This window comes from Pipra filicauda, unplaced genomic scaffold (genome assembly GCF_003945595.2).
Source record: "Pipra filicauda isolate LSUMZ 115617 unplaced genomic scaffold, ASM394559v2 scaffold45_size4122338_pilon, whole genome shotgun sequence".
NCBI lineage: Eukaryota > Metazoa > Chordata > Aves > Passeriformes > Pipridae > Pipra > Pipra filicauda.
In genome coordinates this window covers 1909722-1925375 of record NW_024104598.1, presented here as the reverse complement: position 1 = coordinate 1925375, position 15654 = coordinate 1909722, and the positions used below count along the sequence as shown (strand labels likewise).

At 45.5% G+C, this 15654-nt stretch overlaps 1 protein-coding gene across 1 annotated transcript in view; it reads right to left on the bottom strand.

The window, feature by feature from the left end:
• SLC6A5 (solute carrier family 6 member 5) overlaps positions 1-15340 on the bottom strand; it is a 30953-nt gene extending 15613 nt beyond the window's left edge. Inside the window, exons 1-12 of the mRNA XM_039386042.1 lie at positions 15043-15340; positions 14901-14959; positions 13538-13720; positions 10420-10947; positions 9276-9414; positions 7958-8089; positions 7484-7657; positions 6623-6764; positions 6044-6176; positions 3707-3841; positions 3076-3179; positions 818-942 (exon numbers count right to left, since the gene is read on the bottom strand). Of these exons, the coding sequence (XP_039241976.1) occupies positions 818-942; positions 3076-3179; positions 3707-3841; positions 6044-6176; positions 6623-6764; positions 7484-7657; positions 7958-8089; positions 9276-9414; positions 10420-10947; positions 13538-13720; positions 14901-14959; positions 15043-15340 (2152 nt within the window). The remainder of the gene's footprint in view (positions 1-817; positions 943-3075; positions 3180-3706; positions 3842-6043; positions 6177-6622; positions 6765-7483; positions 7658-7957; positions 8090-9275; positions 9415-10419; positions 10948-13537; positions 13721-14900; positions 14960-15042) is intronic.
• Between the last annotated feature and the right edge of the window lie 314 nt (positions 15341-15654).

Sequence of the window (15654 nt, the reverse complement as noted above, 5' to 3'; positions counted from 1 at the left end):
GGTTGTAGCCAGGTGTGGATTGGCCTTTTCTCCTGGGGAACCAGTGACAGGATGAGATAACACAGTCTCAAGCTGTGCCAGGGGAGGCTCAGACTGGACATCAGGAAGAATTTTTTCACTGAAGGGGTTGTTAAACATCGTGAGGGGCTGCCCAGGGAGGTGATGAAGTCACCATCCCTGGAAGCATTCAAGAAACAACTGGCACTTAGAGCTATGGTTTAGTTGGCATAGTGGTCTTCAGCTCTGCTAATTAGGACCTTTCAGATCCCTTCTTATAACCATCTCACTTCATTACTGAAGATCTTCTAATCAGTTCTTCAGAAATGTTTTACTTCCCCATGGAGGCATCTCCTTTCTTCCCACAGTTCAGAAGCTCAATCCACCTTTCACACCATATTTCTCCCACCTTCTACACTACAAAGGCCACCTCCCTCCCATCTAAAATTCCCACCAACAGAAACAACTTTTACATTGAAGAGGATTTGACAAACAACAGCAGAGACAGATGAAAAGACCAATAATCCCTCAGACTATGAGAAGGGACCATCCCACACTACCCTTCATCAGTCATTTACACAAAGATTTAAAATGAGTCTCAGCTTCCTTCCTTCTCTTACCAAACAAGTGATAAAGAGGTTTCAAGGAAGACATTGACTTACCAGTGTACCTTCTGTACAGAAACGCCTACATGTGGTTTACTAATCCACACCAGTTTGAAGTCGTAATTCCCTCCTCCAGTATCAATGTCATCATTAATAACAGAGCTGAAGGTGCTACCAGGTGCCTGCCTAAGTAACAAAATGCCAGTGTACCCTACCTTGGTCTGCCACAGCTTCAATATTCACTTTGAGTTCATTTGCCATGAAGCCAATAACTGAGAAGATGACAAAGCCTGCAAATATACTTGTGGCACTGTTGGTACATGTGACTATCAGTGTGTCCCTGAAAAGAAAAAAAACAAGAAGCTATGACACCTTGTTGGGATACAAGCAAGGAGGGGTTTGTACATATTTCAGGAGTCTCTCATGAGCACACACATCTGTGGGAATGCTGGTGAAGGCACACTTTTATACTTATCAGGTGCATTTGATGCTGATCAGAGAGCACAGGAGTCTTCATATCAGCTGTGCAAGTTTTCATCACCCACGTGCCATGTAGGAACCAGAAGCTGTGCAGGAGGACAAGCATTTCTGCTCTTGGCCTCTCCAAAGATGATGATGTGATTGGTAACACATTTTTTTAACTCTTTGCCTCATAAGCATATCTGCTCACTATATTACATATGGACTAACTACCACTATCCAGGTAAGATGGGTTTTGTCCTGTATCCTTCTTGCATTTATACATAAAATTCCAGGGTTTAGCTTTCTGTACCTTGCAGAACTCACTCAAACACCTTCCCATCTTCAGAGGATTCCTTGGTACATTTTCCCACTGTTGATATTATTAAGTGAATCTCAAGCAATCTATACCTGAATGTCTTACTATGCTGGAAATGTCAAGACACGTGACTTGAGAGGAAACCAGCCCTCATGAACCCCATCCATAGTTATTACATTCCTGATAGGATTTTTTTTTAACAATATGTGTGTCCAGAGGACTTCCCCATAACTACTACAACTTAGGCAAAAATAGGTCACTCACTTTCAATGTTTGGGATTTTTATGTTGGTTAGAAACATTGCTAAATTAATACTGAAATTAAGCATGATGTTTCTCCCTTTTTTTGCCTGATATTCTGATTGTATTCATTCATCAACCAAAAATCAAAGGCCAGAAATATAATTTTCAAAAATAGGAGCCAAAGGATTTCTGTGTGGGAGTTACTGAGTATGCAGCACCGTCACTTTTCATCAATATTTTGGGACAATTATATTAAATTACTTTTTGAGCACTAGTAAAAAGGTTTTTAAATTCCTTTTTGCAAAGAAAGGTGGATCAGGATTTTAAAGTTAAGTACTCTGTACTTAGAAGTCATAGGATAAGGCAGTCAAAATCCCAAGGAGTGTATGCTTTACAGTCTTGAGTTGGAAAATTATTCCCCCTTGAGTTGGGAAAGTTATTAAGCCTCCTCTTGGGACAGTTCTTGTGATACTGCTGCATGTCCTGAATCAGCACCTCCATCACTGCAGGAATTGGTAAAAGTTTACTTCAGATTAGCTTTAAAGAGAATAAAATAACAGGGAAGCACTCTCCTAGTGCCAATTCTTTTTGTTTCTTCCATCTGCAGACATTTATCTGGCAGGCTTTTGGATTAAAAACCACACAATGCTACCAGAACACATTGACTTTTCTCCTTGTAAAAAAAAACAACTTTTGGTGAGTTCAAATAAAAGCGATTTTAAATTTCACAACACGAAATAACTTTGTGCACGTAAAACCACACTAAGAGCAATTGGAAAAAAAAAAAAAAAAACAAAACAAAACATTTAGGAGATAGAAGAATCACATCTTTGGAAGGTGCAAGTTAAACTCCTGCATGTCTGACAATAGCAAAGCTCAGCCCGTTCTACACATGGGCTGTTCTTCAGCAGAGGCTGCCAACTGACTCTGTTTTGTGCCACTGCTCACAGCTGTTGACAGCTTCCCAGACTGTCTTTCAACCTCATCCTGCTGATTCTGAAAATGAAGAGCCAAGAGGAGCTCTAATAAGCCTAAGGCTCCTCTTGAGACTAGTAGATTAGGGCCTGGGGAGAGGAGACAATACCCAAAGCCAAAAGGATTAAATGTAAAAGAACACCACACACAGAGAGGAGAAAGGAAAAGGGGAAGGGGGAAAGGGGAAAGGGGCAGGCCGAAAGGAGCAGGGGAAAAGGGGAAGGGGAAAAAGGGGTAGGGGAAAGAGAAAGGGAAGGGCAAAGGGAAAGAAGAGAAAGAGAGAAAAAGAAAGAGAAGGAGAGAGAAAGAGGAGAGGAAAAGAGGGGGAAAAAAGACAGAAAAGGCATGAGAGAAAAAAAGACACAAGAGAAAAAAAGACACGAGAGGAGGATCTTACAAACCAGATTTCTGCAAGTTGGAAGACATCTGTTTTTGGACAAATCTGTTTAATAAAACCGATTTTTTCACTCGTACATACCTGTAGCAATTATTATGGAATTTGTTGTAAGAAGAGAGAGTAATTAGACCTCCCCATGCTGCAGATAAGGAGAAGAAAATCTGAGTGGCAGCGTCCTTCCAAACCTACGTAAGACAAACAGGAGAGGAAATAGCATCAGCTTCAGGAAAGAATGTTAGAGTGTTAGGAAGTTCAATAATACTGTTACATGTTACTGTGAGGGGATTGACATTTAAGTACTTTAAATGAACTTTAAACTAAATGGATGTCAATAGAATATTTAAAAGTAAAACCCTGCCATGAAATACATCATGCCCATTTGATGAGGAGTACTATTCTCATTGAGCCCATATAAAAGGACCATATTAACTTTGCTGTATATGGAAGACACAAATATCCAAACTACTTGTTTTATACACATCAGTTCGAATACATTCAGAAAAAAAAAGAGAAATCAAGAGGAAAAATCTGCACCAGATACTGATGTTTTATCTGCCAGTGACCCTAAATAATACTTTATCCACATAAGATGAAGAACGAGTTCCCACAGATGACAATACCACCCCTGTACACATAAAATGCTTGCAACAGACACCAAGAGATCTTCATGACTTATTCACCCCAGTAGTTAGAAGTGCAATAGTAAACCCACCATAGCATCAATTAGCTTCTCCCACTTTGGTGTGATGAAGTACCAGATTCCATCTCCAGCTCCAGGGAGAGTTACTCCTCTTATAAGAAGGATGATGAGAACTACATAGGGGAATGTAGCTGTAAAATACACCACCTGGACAGACCAAAGGAAAGGTTGGTAAAAGGGCTTATTTGGATGAGAAGAGAGGAGGGGAAAATACAGGTGCTACAGAATTGCCTGAAGAAAGCAATTACTCAGGCTCAGAGACAACAGTCAGGGGATAAACTAGGAAAACAACAGGGTTATTTCCCAGGAAATCTGAAATTTTATGGCTCTTCTTGCTGCTGGAAACAGGAATAACACCAACAGCAACAAAGGTAATAGTTGGGATTCTAGACAGAGAGAGGAAGAGGGTTCCTCTCTCTGTCTGGAGAGGAACAATAGGAATTTACAGCTAAAAGAAAATATCACTTTTGATCCTTGCCCAGAGTAAACTATCACAGCTCAATGGAAATTAAATGAGCAGTGCCGTTCAATAACACTTAAATTTCTGTGGGTTTTTTCCCTGTATATTTCTATATATTTTTCTGTATTTAACAAAAAAAAAAAAAGCCTAATTAAGTTTTATTACTGTTTGTACTTCTTAATAATTCCATATTACCACGGTGATATTTATGGTTCAAATGCAAAAAAAGAAAGTCAGTGAAATGATCCAGATAGAACTAATCACCATGATATCTAAATACACAACAGTGGTTATGTGTCTAATGTCTTAATAATTATCTAGTACAGAGCTCTCTGTGGTCAGACAAGATGACTAGATTATGGCCAGTTAAGCTCTACACTTGACACAAAAGCATTTCAAATATTTTTCACATTAACCTCTGAGTTTAAACAAGCCAGAATCATAACATATTGTGGAATCATATCATAGAATGGTTTGGGTTAGAAGGGACCTTAAAACCCATTTCATTATAACTTCCTCCCATAGGCAGGGACACCTTCCACTGGACCAGGTTGCTCAGAGACCCATCCAGCCTGGCCTTGAACACTTCCAGGGATGGAGCAGCCACAGTTTCTCTGGGCAACCTGTTCCAGGGCCTCACCACCCTCACAGGGAAGAATGTCTTCCTAATATCTAATCTAACCCCCCTCTCTTTCAGTTTGAAGCCCTTATCTTTGTTCTGTCACTCCATGTCCTTCTCCAAAGTCCCTCTCCAACTCTCTTGGAGCCCCTTTAGGAAGGTGCCCTAAGGTCTCTTTCAGAGCCTTCTCCAGGCTGAACAACTCCAGCTCTCTCAGCCCGTCTTCATGGAGAGATGCTCCAGCCCCCTGAGCATCTTTGTGGCTTCCTCTGGACTCACTCCAAGAGGTCCATGTCCTTTTCATGTTGTGGGCCCCAGAGCTGGACACACCACTCCAGATGTATTCTCACCAGAGCTGAGAGGGAGAATCACCTCCCTCAACCTCTGGTCTCAGCTGAGGCAACTTTTGAAACTGCTTTCCTAACCTTCTCTTTGCTGTTTCAAGAGGTGTTTCAACAAGTTGCCCTGATGAATTTTTGTGCAGTCTAATCTCTGTATAAATGCAGGATTTCTATCTCTGACACCAAGAACTCATTTTTTTTCCTCTCTGACATCGAAGAGTCAATATTTTTCTTGGCCACTAAGACACACTTGAAGAAATATCTGTTGCCATACCCAAACAAAAGTTATTATCCAGACTCTTATCTTTCACAAAACATTTTTCCACAGTAAGGTGGGGGAAAAAATATCTCAATTTTCCCATGGCATTCTGAGTCTCTGGATTTTTAATTACCAAATTACCTCACAAGAGATGATGTCAGCTTCCAGAAGCAAAGGGATGGCTTGGAATCAGAAACTATGGGGTCACCTCTAGAAAGTTCATGTCTGCACTTCCACTATCTTTATCCCATTAAGTATCTAGTTATTTTGCTCCAGCATTTTGAAGTTCAGTTCTGATTTTGAAATGTTACTTAACATCTACATTTACATCAAAATTTCCTGGATTCCAGTGGAATGTGAGATGATTGCAGAATTTTGATAAACACCACACAGAATAGGGAAGGCTAGAAGGTATCCTTTTTGCCATCCCACTGCTGAGTGCAGCTCAAGAGCTCCTTTTAAACTGATTGAAGATTAAGGAACAAATGCTGAACAAAAATTGTCTTTGTTTATGTTTTGACTGAAAACATAGACAGGAAAAAGGCATTTCAATTAATACTTAGTCATTTACTGAAAATATTTTCTGTAATTCAGTGCCTTAAATGAGTGTGATTTCCTTAAAACATCACCCTGCTTTCTTGAAGTGTACAATCTCAAATACTATTCTTACTTTTCCTGATGACTTGATTCCTTTAGCAAGGGAGGCATATACAATCACCCAAGCTAGGAAAAGAGATAGTGCCAAGGGCCATCTGATCTCACCAGGATATTCAATCCCTGCTGAAATCTTCAATACAAAGTACCTAAGAATAAAAGAATTTAAAAAAAAAAAATTAAAATTGAGGGGAAAAAAGAACAGAAAAAAATAATAACAGCATTATAAAGCAACCGGAGGCAGTAATTGAGTGCAAATTCCTGGAGTATTTTGTTTTCCTTCAGCATCCTCAGCAGTTTCTCTAGAAGGTTCCAACGATTCTCACCATGTATTATTTTTTTTATCTGCACTGCAGTAGTAGATAAAACTGCAGGGCATGGGCCAACACCCCAGCTGTGCTGAGCACCATAGGAACAGAACACAAGTAATCCAGCATTTGAAGTGCCTTTCATTATTCCTAAGCATAAAAAATTAACATTATTTGCTGTCCATAGCTATTATATTTCTAGTTTTCCAAGCAGTGATTTGTTGCCTGTTCCAGCGGATTTTAAAGAGAGATTAACATAACAGTCACTAAACAAAGAAAGATCTTACTTGAAATATTCCTCACTTCCACTGACAAATGTTTTGTTTCCTTCCCTGGTGAAGTTAACCATGGTTAAGTTTGGATAGGCACTCATGCAGAAAGTAGAGTTCTTGATTTGTATTTTTGGATGGTCACCAATAATGCAGGAATCTAGGAAGAAAAAAAGAAAATAAAAACAAACAAAACAAAACAAAAAACCCACAACCAACCAAAAAAAAAAAAAGTGTATAGTTGGGGTTTTCTGTTTGTTTGGTTGTTTTTTTTCTTGTAAAATTACAAGAAAGCAGTAGATCACACATAGTTACTTGAACTTTTGTTCAAGTGCCAATACCTTTTCTGGAAGGTTGTTTACTAGGTTTATTTTTCCCCTTTTCATGTCACAGTGAGTTTTTGGCCGTTTGCAGAAACGGTTTTCGTTTGTTTGTTTGTTTGTTTGTTTCATTATTAAGAGAAGCTTCTCTAAAGGCAAATAATTTGTCTTTAGTGGACACCCGAGGCTGCCAGCTATGGTATTTTGTTCTGTGCTTTCTCCCCTGTACAGAGTTTTTCTCCGGGGATTGGGGAGGGGGGGGGGGGGGGGGGGGGGGGGGGGGGGGAAGTTGGGCTTTTATTATCATTTTAATTGACAAATCTCATTCATCCTTAATGAGGAAACATTTAAATAAAAGGAGAGGGAAGCGCCCATGTGATACAAATCATTTCAAAGTGGTTTTAAAATGGACCGTTCCTCCGTGCTGGGAACCTCGCCCGGCCACAGTCATCCGCAATCTCCTCTGGCATCTCCCAGGGGCGCAGCTGAGCTGAAGAAAACTCTGGAAAACCACCAAGGCCATAACTTTGGGGAAAAAAAAAAAAAAGTCCCAACTCACCTAGCAAAAGTTTGTTTTTATCTTTACAGTCTGGAGTGTTCCACGGGTTGTTACAGGAGGCCCAGGGCAGCACAGGTACAAAGGACGCAAAAAGGTAGAAAAGTGTATAGCACAGGATAATATTGTAATATATGGCTATTAGAACCGAGATGATCAGCATGGCGATGCCGCAGCCTGGGAACAGAGAGGGGAGACAGGAGAACATCGCTATTAATCCCGGGGAAGGGGGGCAGCGGCCGCAGCCGGGGGAGCGGCGGGGCCCGGCGGCTGCAAAGCATCGGCTTCCTCTGGCACAGGTACGGGGGTCTCCCCGCTTTGAGAGGCTTCCCCCGCAACTGGCACAGGTACGGGGGGTCCCCCTGCTTTGAGGGGTTTACCCCGCAAGGACCGCGCAAGGACATGCGGCTGAAGCCATGCGAGAGAGGGAGTGCAGGTCATGCTCCCCAAAACCGGGCCGGCTCCTGCTCCGCTCACCTTGCAAGGCCGGGATGGCTTTCCAGACCGACACGGGGCCCTGACTAGCAAACTGCCCCAGGGAGACTTCCAGGAAGAAAATGGGGATCCCAGCTAGAGCCAACATCATCAAATAGGGGATGAGAAACGCACCTTGGGGGGCAGGAGGGGAGAGAAGAGAGAGTAACCTGAATCACCCCGTGATATTGGGGACAATTCAGTCAAGACATGCAGCTATTAAAGTTTTTCTATTTGTTATCGCTTCCCGCTGCCGCCGGCCTCGACAGGGCGGGAATGGGGTGGGGGAAGGTGGGCGACAGCTTTCTACATTTCCAGCATTTGCACGAGACAATATTATTGTTAAAGGAGTATTTTAACGCCTCTCACTTAGTTCTTATGTGTAAAAAAAAAAAATGCTGACAATTAAAAAAGAATTAGTTTAAAATCGCTTCTTCCCTCACAGAAAACAGGCTCTACAGAATCGTTTTCGATGATCACAGCACCAATACCCGCTGCTGATAGACGTTTCGTAGAGGGAAGGGTTTTACGGTTGCAGGGGCTTGAATCCAGTAACGCTCATCGGTTCTCCGTTTAAATAAGAGCCTCTGGCAGGAGAACCCCTGCAAATAAACTTTTTCTTCTCCTTCAAAACTATTAACGGCACAAACCCTCTCCTAACTTCTCCTCTATTCTGCTGAGCAGCATTCGCTCTGTGTCAAACGATTATTTTTCAACCGGATCATTGAGAGATTTAAAATAATTCCCCCAAACTTCAAGAAATAACAAAATGTCTCGATTTGGGATCAAACTTCCTCTTGTGACTATCCTGATTCTAAAGTTCTGTGTACAGACCTTTACTCCCTCCTCTTCCCCCATCCCACCGATTGCGGATTCAGACCCGATTGTGCATAAATGAGGTGAAGGGAGTCCTGGAGCCCTCCCTCTGTGATCAACCCGCCTCTTCGTTTTCCTCCCTCTCCGGCCAGCACCAATTGCAGGTGTTTTTAAGGAAAGCACTGCCTTTTAATGAAATCTCGTCGGAGCTTTCCTACTTCCAGAGGTGACCATCACAAAAAAAAAAAAAAAAAAACAAAACACACACACACACAACAAAACAAAAAACCCAAACAAACAAACAAAAAAACACCTGGCAGATGCTTCACCACGTCGCTGGTGGTCTGAAGGTGCCCTCGCACCTCGGCTAAGCCCGGGGCTGGCTGCCCGGCAATAGGGAGCCGCCAGCCCCCTCTTCCCTCCTTTTTCTCCCCGCCAAAAAGGCAGAGACTGGCTCAGACCCGTACGGTACTGCAGGTAGAGAGACAGGAAAAAGCCATCATACCTCCCCCATTCTTAAAGGCCAGGTACGGGAACCTCCAGACATTGCCCAGCCCCACTGCATAACCCACCATGGAGAGGATGAAATCCAGCTTGCTAGACCAGTTCCCTCGGGCTTTATTTTCATCCCCTACATCGTCTTCCTAAAAGGGGAGAAAAGGGAAGAAGAATGGAGGGGGAGAACAAAAACGAAAAAAAAAAAAAAAAAAGGAGAGAGAGAGAGAGAGATGGGAAAGCAGCTACTTTTGCAGACAAGTCCCGCCGTGCTGCGGCTGCACCTGCGAGCAGCGGCCGGGCCGGAGGGACCTTCCCGGGAGGCCCCCCCTTGCAGCCCACGCCACTGCTGCCTGGCCTTTCTTCTGTCCAGAAAAAACCCACACGAAGGGTGGGTTTAAACTATAGCCCTCCACTGAGGTCTCGGGGGAAGGGGGAGTGAGGATCGCCTGGGAGGTCTCGTCTCCTCCTCTGGGGGTTGAAGCCCTCAGTGCCCTCGGAAGGGTAAGGACCGACAGCCAGCTCTCAGCACAGCCCGCAGAGGCCCAGCACACGCAGATGAACTAAAGAACTGCTTTTGCAGAACGAACAGCCCCCCACGCCCCGGTTCCAGGGTAAACGCAGATACGCGGAAGGACAGGGAGAGGGGGCGGGCGCGGCACCTTCCCGGCCCCTCATCCCACCGGCGGAACCCATGGGATGGTTCGACCTCTTACAGGGTTGGGCTGATTTATTTGGCCCCGGTTTTGGTTACAGGGGCCAAGGCACGCAGCCACCGCGGGTTAGGGCAGGCGGCCGAGACTGAGGAGAGGAAGGGCAAGGCGCCCTTCCCGTCTGATGCTGGGGACAGGACCAGACCTCCCGCAGGGGCGTGTTAGGGGGGTGCACGGGTCGGATCCGGGGTACACCGACAGGCACGGCCTAGGGAACGGACTGGAATTACACAGGATGGTCCTTTGTACCGGTATTACATTATTAGCACTCGCCAGCATTACAGCTCTGGACCTAAGATCCTCTGTCCCCACCGCCGCACAGCCCCATCCCCGGTTGACCCGGACCTCCTTTTAGAACTTCAGCCCCAGATCGGTGCTGAGTGGCAAAGACCTCCCACGAGCTGAAGCGGGGGAAAGAAAACCTGTAAGGAGAAAACTCACCCCCTCCACTCTGCCAGGAAGGACGGAAGTGTTGCCATCTGTGCCCAGTACCACGGTGCTCTGGCTCAAGGTCACCCAGGCGCCCTTGGTGCTGTTTTGCTCCAGAGTGCTCTTACCAAGGCTCAGATTAGCGTCCCCGTCTGTGCTCTGCAAAGCGGGAATTTTGCAGTGAGGAATAGCAGCTTGCCCGGCGGTCCCTACCCCAGGGCTGTGCTTGCAGGGAAAGGCTTCCACAGATTCCCTCCGGAGCGTGGAGTTGGCTTGCACCGGGGTGCTGCTGAGCTTGCAGATCCCGACTTTGGTCCTCTCAAAATCGTTTGGTTTAGCTTCTTCGGAGGGAAGTGTTTTGTTGTCGTTAGAGAGCGATCGGGGAAGCCTGGCCGTCGCGGCGGGGGTTTGCGGCGGGGCATTCTGCGGCTCATTTTCGGGGCTGATTCTTACAACTCCCGCACCTTCATTGAGTCCACGAGCCACGGGTTCAGGATTGTTCACAACCTGCTTGCTCATATCCCTTTGACTGGCGTAATCCTAAAATGAGAACGTCACATATTTTACCAAAAGAAGAAGAAGGGGGGGGGGGGGGGGGGGATATTGGTGCTGCAGAGATTCTACGAATTTCTGTCCCCGTGCACAAAACGCATGCGCTAGAAAATGTGGATGCAGGAGTGTTGCAGAATTTCGAGGAGCCCCGGCTCGCCTGCTTGCCCTCCCACTCAATGTTAATTTTCTGGGGGAAAAACAGTACGGCACACGGAAAAAAAAAAATCATCAAATAAAAACCGGCACCAGCATCTGCAAACCCGTAATTCAAGTTTAAATAAGTGTTTCTACAGCACTGCGCCGCCAGATCTCGTTAGATTTCACATCACGACTGTAGGATGCTCCCTTCCCTATCACCAATGTAGAAAGATTCTTTAATTTTACGCCCCATTTCCTTTCTGTCATTCAACAATGCACATCGACTTTTTTTTTTTTAATATATATGAGCAAGAGACAAGCTGCCCTGTAGGCAGCAAGGGATGTTAAAAAACAAATGAAATAGTGCTGGTGAACATTTCTGAGCTGTCTGCCATGCTTCAAAGCCTGTCAGCAAGACGGTGAAACGCAAAAAAACCAAAAAAAACCCCAAACAAACAAAAAACCAAACACCAACCAACAATTAAAAAAAACCCGAAACATAACCACACTACCACAGTGGAATTACCACCAATAACAGTTGGTTTTCCCTATTCTTTTTCTTATATTTCCGACTCGCATGTCTCCAAAGATTTTTTTTTTTAAGCATTCCCTATTAATTAAACAGATTATTGATGACACTTTCCCACTCACCCGTGCCTTTCCCTTCAGTTTAAAATTATAATTTAAAATGCATCTTTTTTTATATGTACATTAAACAATCGGCAGAAAACCCCTGCATTTTCCATCAGTTTAATATTAGAGTTATATAAGGGTTAATATTTACAAATACACTTTCTTTTTTCAGAATGTTTCACAAAACTGCCCGTCGGCATTTTCCTCACAAGTTTTCTCTCCATCGTAATCCCATCTCCCGGCATCAGGGATAAGATCTGCAAGGACTCAGTCACTAACTGAGTGCATTTTGGGGTACCGCCGTTTTCTCCCTCCCTCGCCCCCTTCCTTCCCCGGCAGCATCCCTACCCCGGTCCGCGGGAGCCTTCCCGCTCTGGCTCCGTCGGCAGCACCGCGGACAGCTCCCCCTTCGCCAACTCTTCCCTCCTCCAACCCTTCTCGATATCGAAGATCAAAAATCAAGCACTTACCATGTCTTAAATAGCCACAGATCGAGTCGATAGAGGTAAAAACAGCGGTACGGGCAATTGGCAGACTGGATTTTGCCCAGTCCAGAGCAAAGCTTTCTATACTTCCTTGGGAAAGACTGGGTTTGCGTCAGTGCATAGCAAGGTGCCCTTCGTGTGACATTTTCTTGATAATAAGAGTTTGATAAATCATTACCCTTGGTTTCAGATTTTAAAGGGACAACGAGAAGCCAGAGCGCCGGCTGCTGTCACTCACGCGGCAGTGGCATTGCGTGTTCCCTGTGACTCATGTGGGGGCTGATTACTAAACCAAATCCAGTAAGAGCATGGGAGAACTTTCTTGCTGGCAGTTAGGGGGAACATGTGAGAAACACGTACTACTGCACCCAAAGCAAAAGAGAAATGGGGAGAAACCTTCCATTTGTACTCCTCTCCCTCCTCCCTCTTATTGTACCGCTATTCAGCTCCTTTTTCCTGCATTTCTGCAGTTCGTGGTCGGATCAGATATAATTTTATATAATTTTATATATCCATATGTATGGATATGAAAATAAAAATTAAAAAGAAGCGAATTTTATATCTAACCACATAGCTACACACGGAGTGAGAAGTTCAAAGTGTATAAACTAAACAAATACATTTAAATTGCATCTCACTTGGTCTCCTTGAACAAAATAACATTATATACTGTGTTTTTACTATGCCTCATGGGGGGAAACCTCAATTAAATTTAGAAGATACAGGTAATAAAGCAATTTTTTCTTTCATCAAAACTGTCTTAAGAGCAGTTACGTGGGATTAAAGATGACGGCAACAGCCGTGAAGTTGTTGGTGCTCTTCCCTCACCCGTCAAGACATTTATGTCTGATTACTGGGGACTGGGGGGAAGAGGGGAATTACTCGTCATTAAAATTAAAGGTGTTAACTCAGAATGGTTTTTGTAACGAAGTAATTCATACATAATCACCTCTCGTAAACGTGTTGCTATTTGAGGGGCTTTCTCAAAGATTGGTTGCTCTCGGGATAATTTTGTTCACACTGACAAAAAAACAAAAAGCGCTTTGGCAAACTGGGGTGCTCCCTAAGCAACCTTCCCAGTTGTTCCAGCGTCAGAGGTGCCGTTCCTCCGCATGGATCCTGCTGGCGTCAGCTCCTCCGGAGAGTACCTTACATTTTGGCGTAAGCAGTGTGAAGTGTGTGCGCCCATGCGGGGGAAGGGAGGGGCGGAGGGGGCTAAACTCGCCAGCATCACACGCGTTTCTTCTACGTCCTTGATTTTACGGGTTACCAACGTTTGCTTCAGCGGACAAAATAAATAAAAAATTCGCAGCAGGCCAGACCATTCCGCAGAGCCGTTGGCTCCACCGGGAGCTGCCACCCCCGTCAGGGACCGGGGAGCTTTTTTCCACCGCAGGCAGCTCCCGCAGGGCCCGCTCCAACTCCTTCACGTTCCACCTCGTCACTGCGGGTGTCAGCTGAGACTCACTTGGAGAGTTATTGAAAGGCCCACGAAAGCCGAGGAGCTGGCAAAGCAGAACGTTCAAAATCGGTTTTCGAAGATCACTCTGTCTCCCGGCTGAAAAATGCTTTTGCTTTATAGCAGAGCTCCAGAGCACCTTTTAAACACAGCTGTCGTTTGCTTATTGTGATCTTGCTTCGAACACATTCAGGCATAGGAGCTTACCTACATCACAGGTAGTTAATTGCAATATGCACATGTAGGTGTTTTTACACAAACACCCGCACCCCGTGTGTGTGGACTGTTGCATATTCCTGTCTTCAAAGACACTTTTCTGCCTCTTTTCTACCGCGTAGAACAGCAACCTGGTCTAGTGGAAAGTGTCCCTGACCATGGTAGAGATGAGGAGGAACTAGATGAGCTTTAAAATCCCTTCCAAGACAAGCCATTCTACGACTCTGTGTGCTCTCCACGGGTCTATTCAGAAATCGAGGGGCGCACACAGAAGCTATCTATAGTAGGGAGGGGAAGAAATCCGTGGTGTTTTGCAGTATTTCCTTCTCGAAGCATCCTCCAACCTCTGGTCGTTAGCTCCGTTGTGCTGCCCTTCAGCTTACATTAATGCCTCTAAAGGCACAGACCGAATCAAATGCGACAAGGCAGCAGTCCAAGAAGTATTTTGGTCGTCAAGGCCCCCAAACCTCTACTGGACTCACAGAGTTGACTTATTTTGTTTTCTCAAAAAATCGGCAAAACTCGTCCTTCACATTCTTTTCCAAGCGGTATTTTTGCTTTCTCCATCAGCACTGAAATGTGACATCGAAGTTTCACGCCTGGAAAAGGGGAATCGATCTCCTTTCTTTTCAGAAAAGGCAAGAGCACCCTTCTGTGCCCCTTGGAAGGCTATTGGAAGTGGACGGCCGGAGGCTCTCGCTGAGGACCAGAGCCAAGGATCCATTCTTGATCAAGAGGGAAACCCACGGAGAAACACGGCTCTGCTTCCAAACATTTTCCCTTGTCCTATCCCTCCGTGTCTGGCCCTCGGGGCCGTATAGCCCGACTCCCTACTGCCGCTGCCCTCTCCCACGCGGTTTGGGATGGACACACCTGCTCTTGGTCCAAACCCCGAGTTTGGATTTCCGATTCCTTTCAAAACCAAAACAAATCCCTCCAGTGTGGGGTTTTAACTTCCCAGTTAACAACCAGAAGGTTCATTAAAATGATTTTTCCGAGCTTCTTCTCACCATCCCTCCCAAACGCCTGTCCCGCAAGCGAACCACCCCTCCCAGCCCACAACACGTCCCTAAGAGATTAAGGCAAAGCACCTGCCTGCAGCTCCCACCAAACACACATCCCTCCCTCGGGGGCCGTGGGGAAGTCACCCACCCTCGACGTAAAAATCGTCTGCCTGAAGGAATCCTGTCTGCTTCCCAAAGGAAGCTGGGGGAGAAAGCGGCTGCTCCAGGGCAGAGGGCTCGTGGTCTTTCCAAATAAAGGAAAGACAGTCCCTCCCTTCCCCGAAAGAGCCCCCTGGGGACCCCTGCGTGCGGTGCCTCCCCCGCGGGGCCAGGGCTGCCCGCAAACCGGCGCCCTCCGTGGTTCGTGGAGCGGACGAGCAAGTCTTAATTACTTTGTCAAAGATGAAAAATAGCAATTGATTTATTTTTCTCTCCTCGCTGGCCATCCTTCGTCTTCCCCTGCCCCTTCTTTGCAGATAAGCAAATACACAAACGAGGGCGGGAGAGCTGAACCCCCGGGAGTGGTTGTCGGGTTGTGCCGGGGCCCCCGCCCCCGCTGGCTTGGAAGGCCCCCCGCGCCGCCCCGTCCCCCTCATCACACGCACTCTCCTGTCTGTATGCCGCATTCGTGCCGTGCCTCAGTGGAAAATTGCCAAGTCACGACAGGAGCAAGCGATGACACCTCTCCACAAACACCTCAAGCACGCCCACAGGCACCCACAGAGTTCCCGTCCCTGCGCTAAAATCCCTCGTCTTGGCT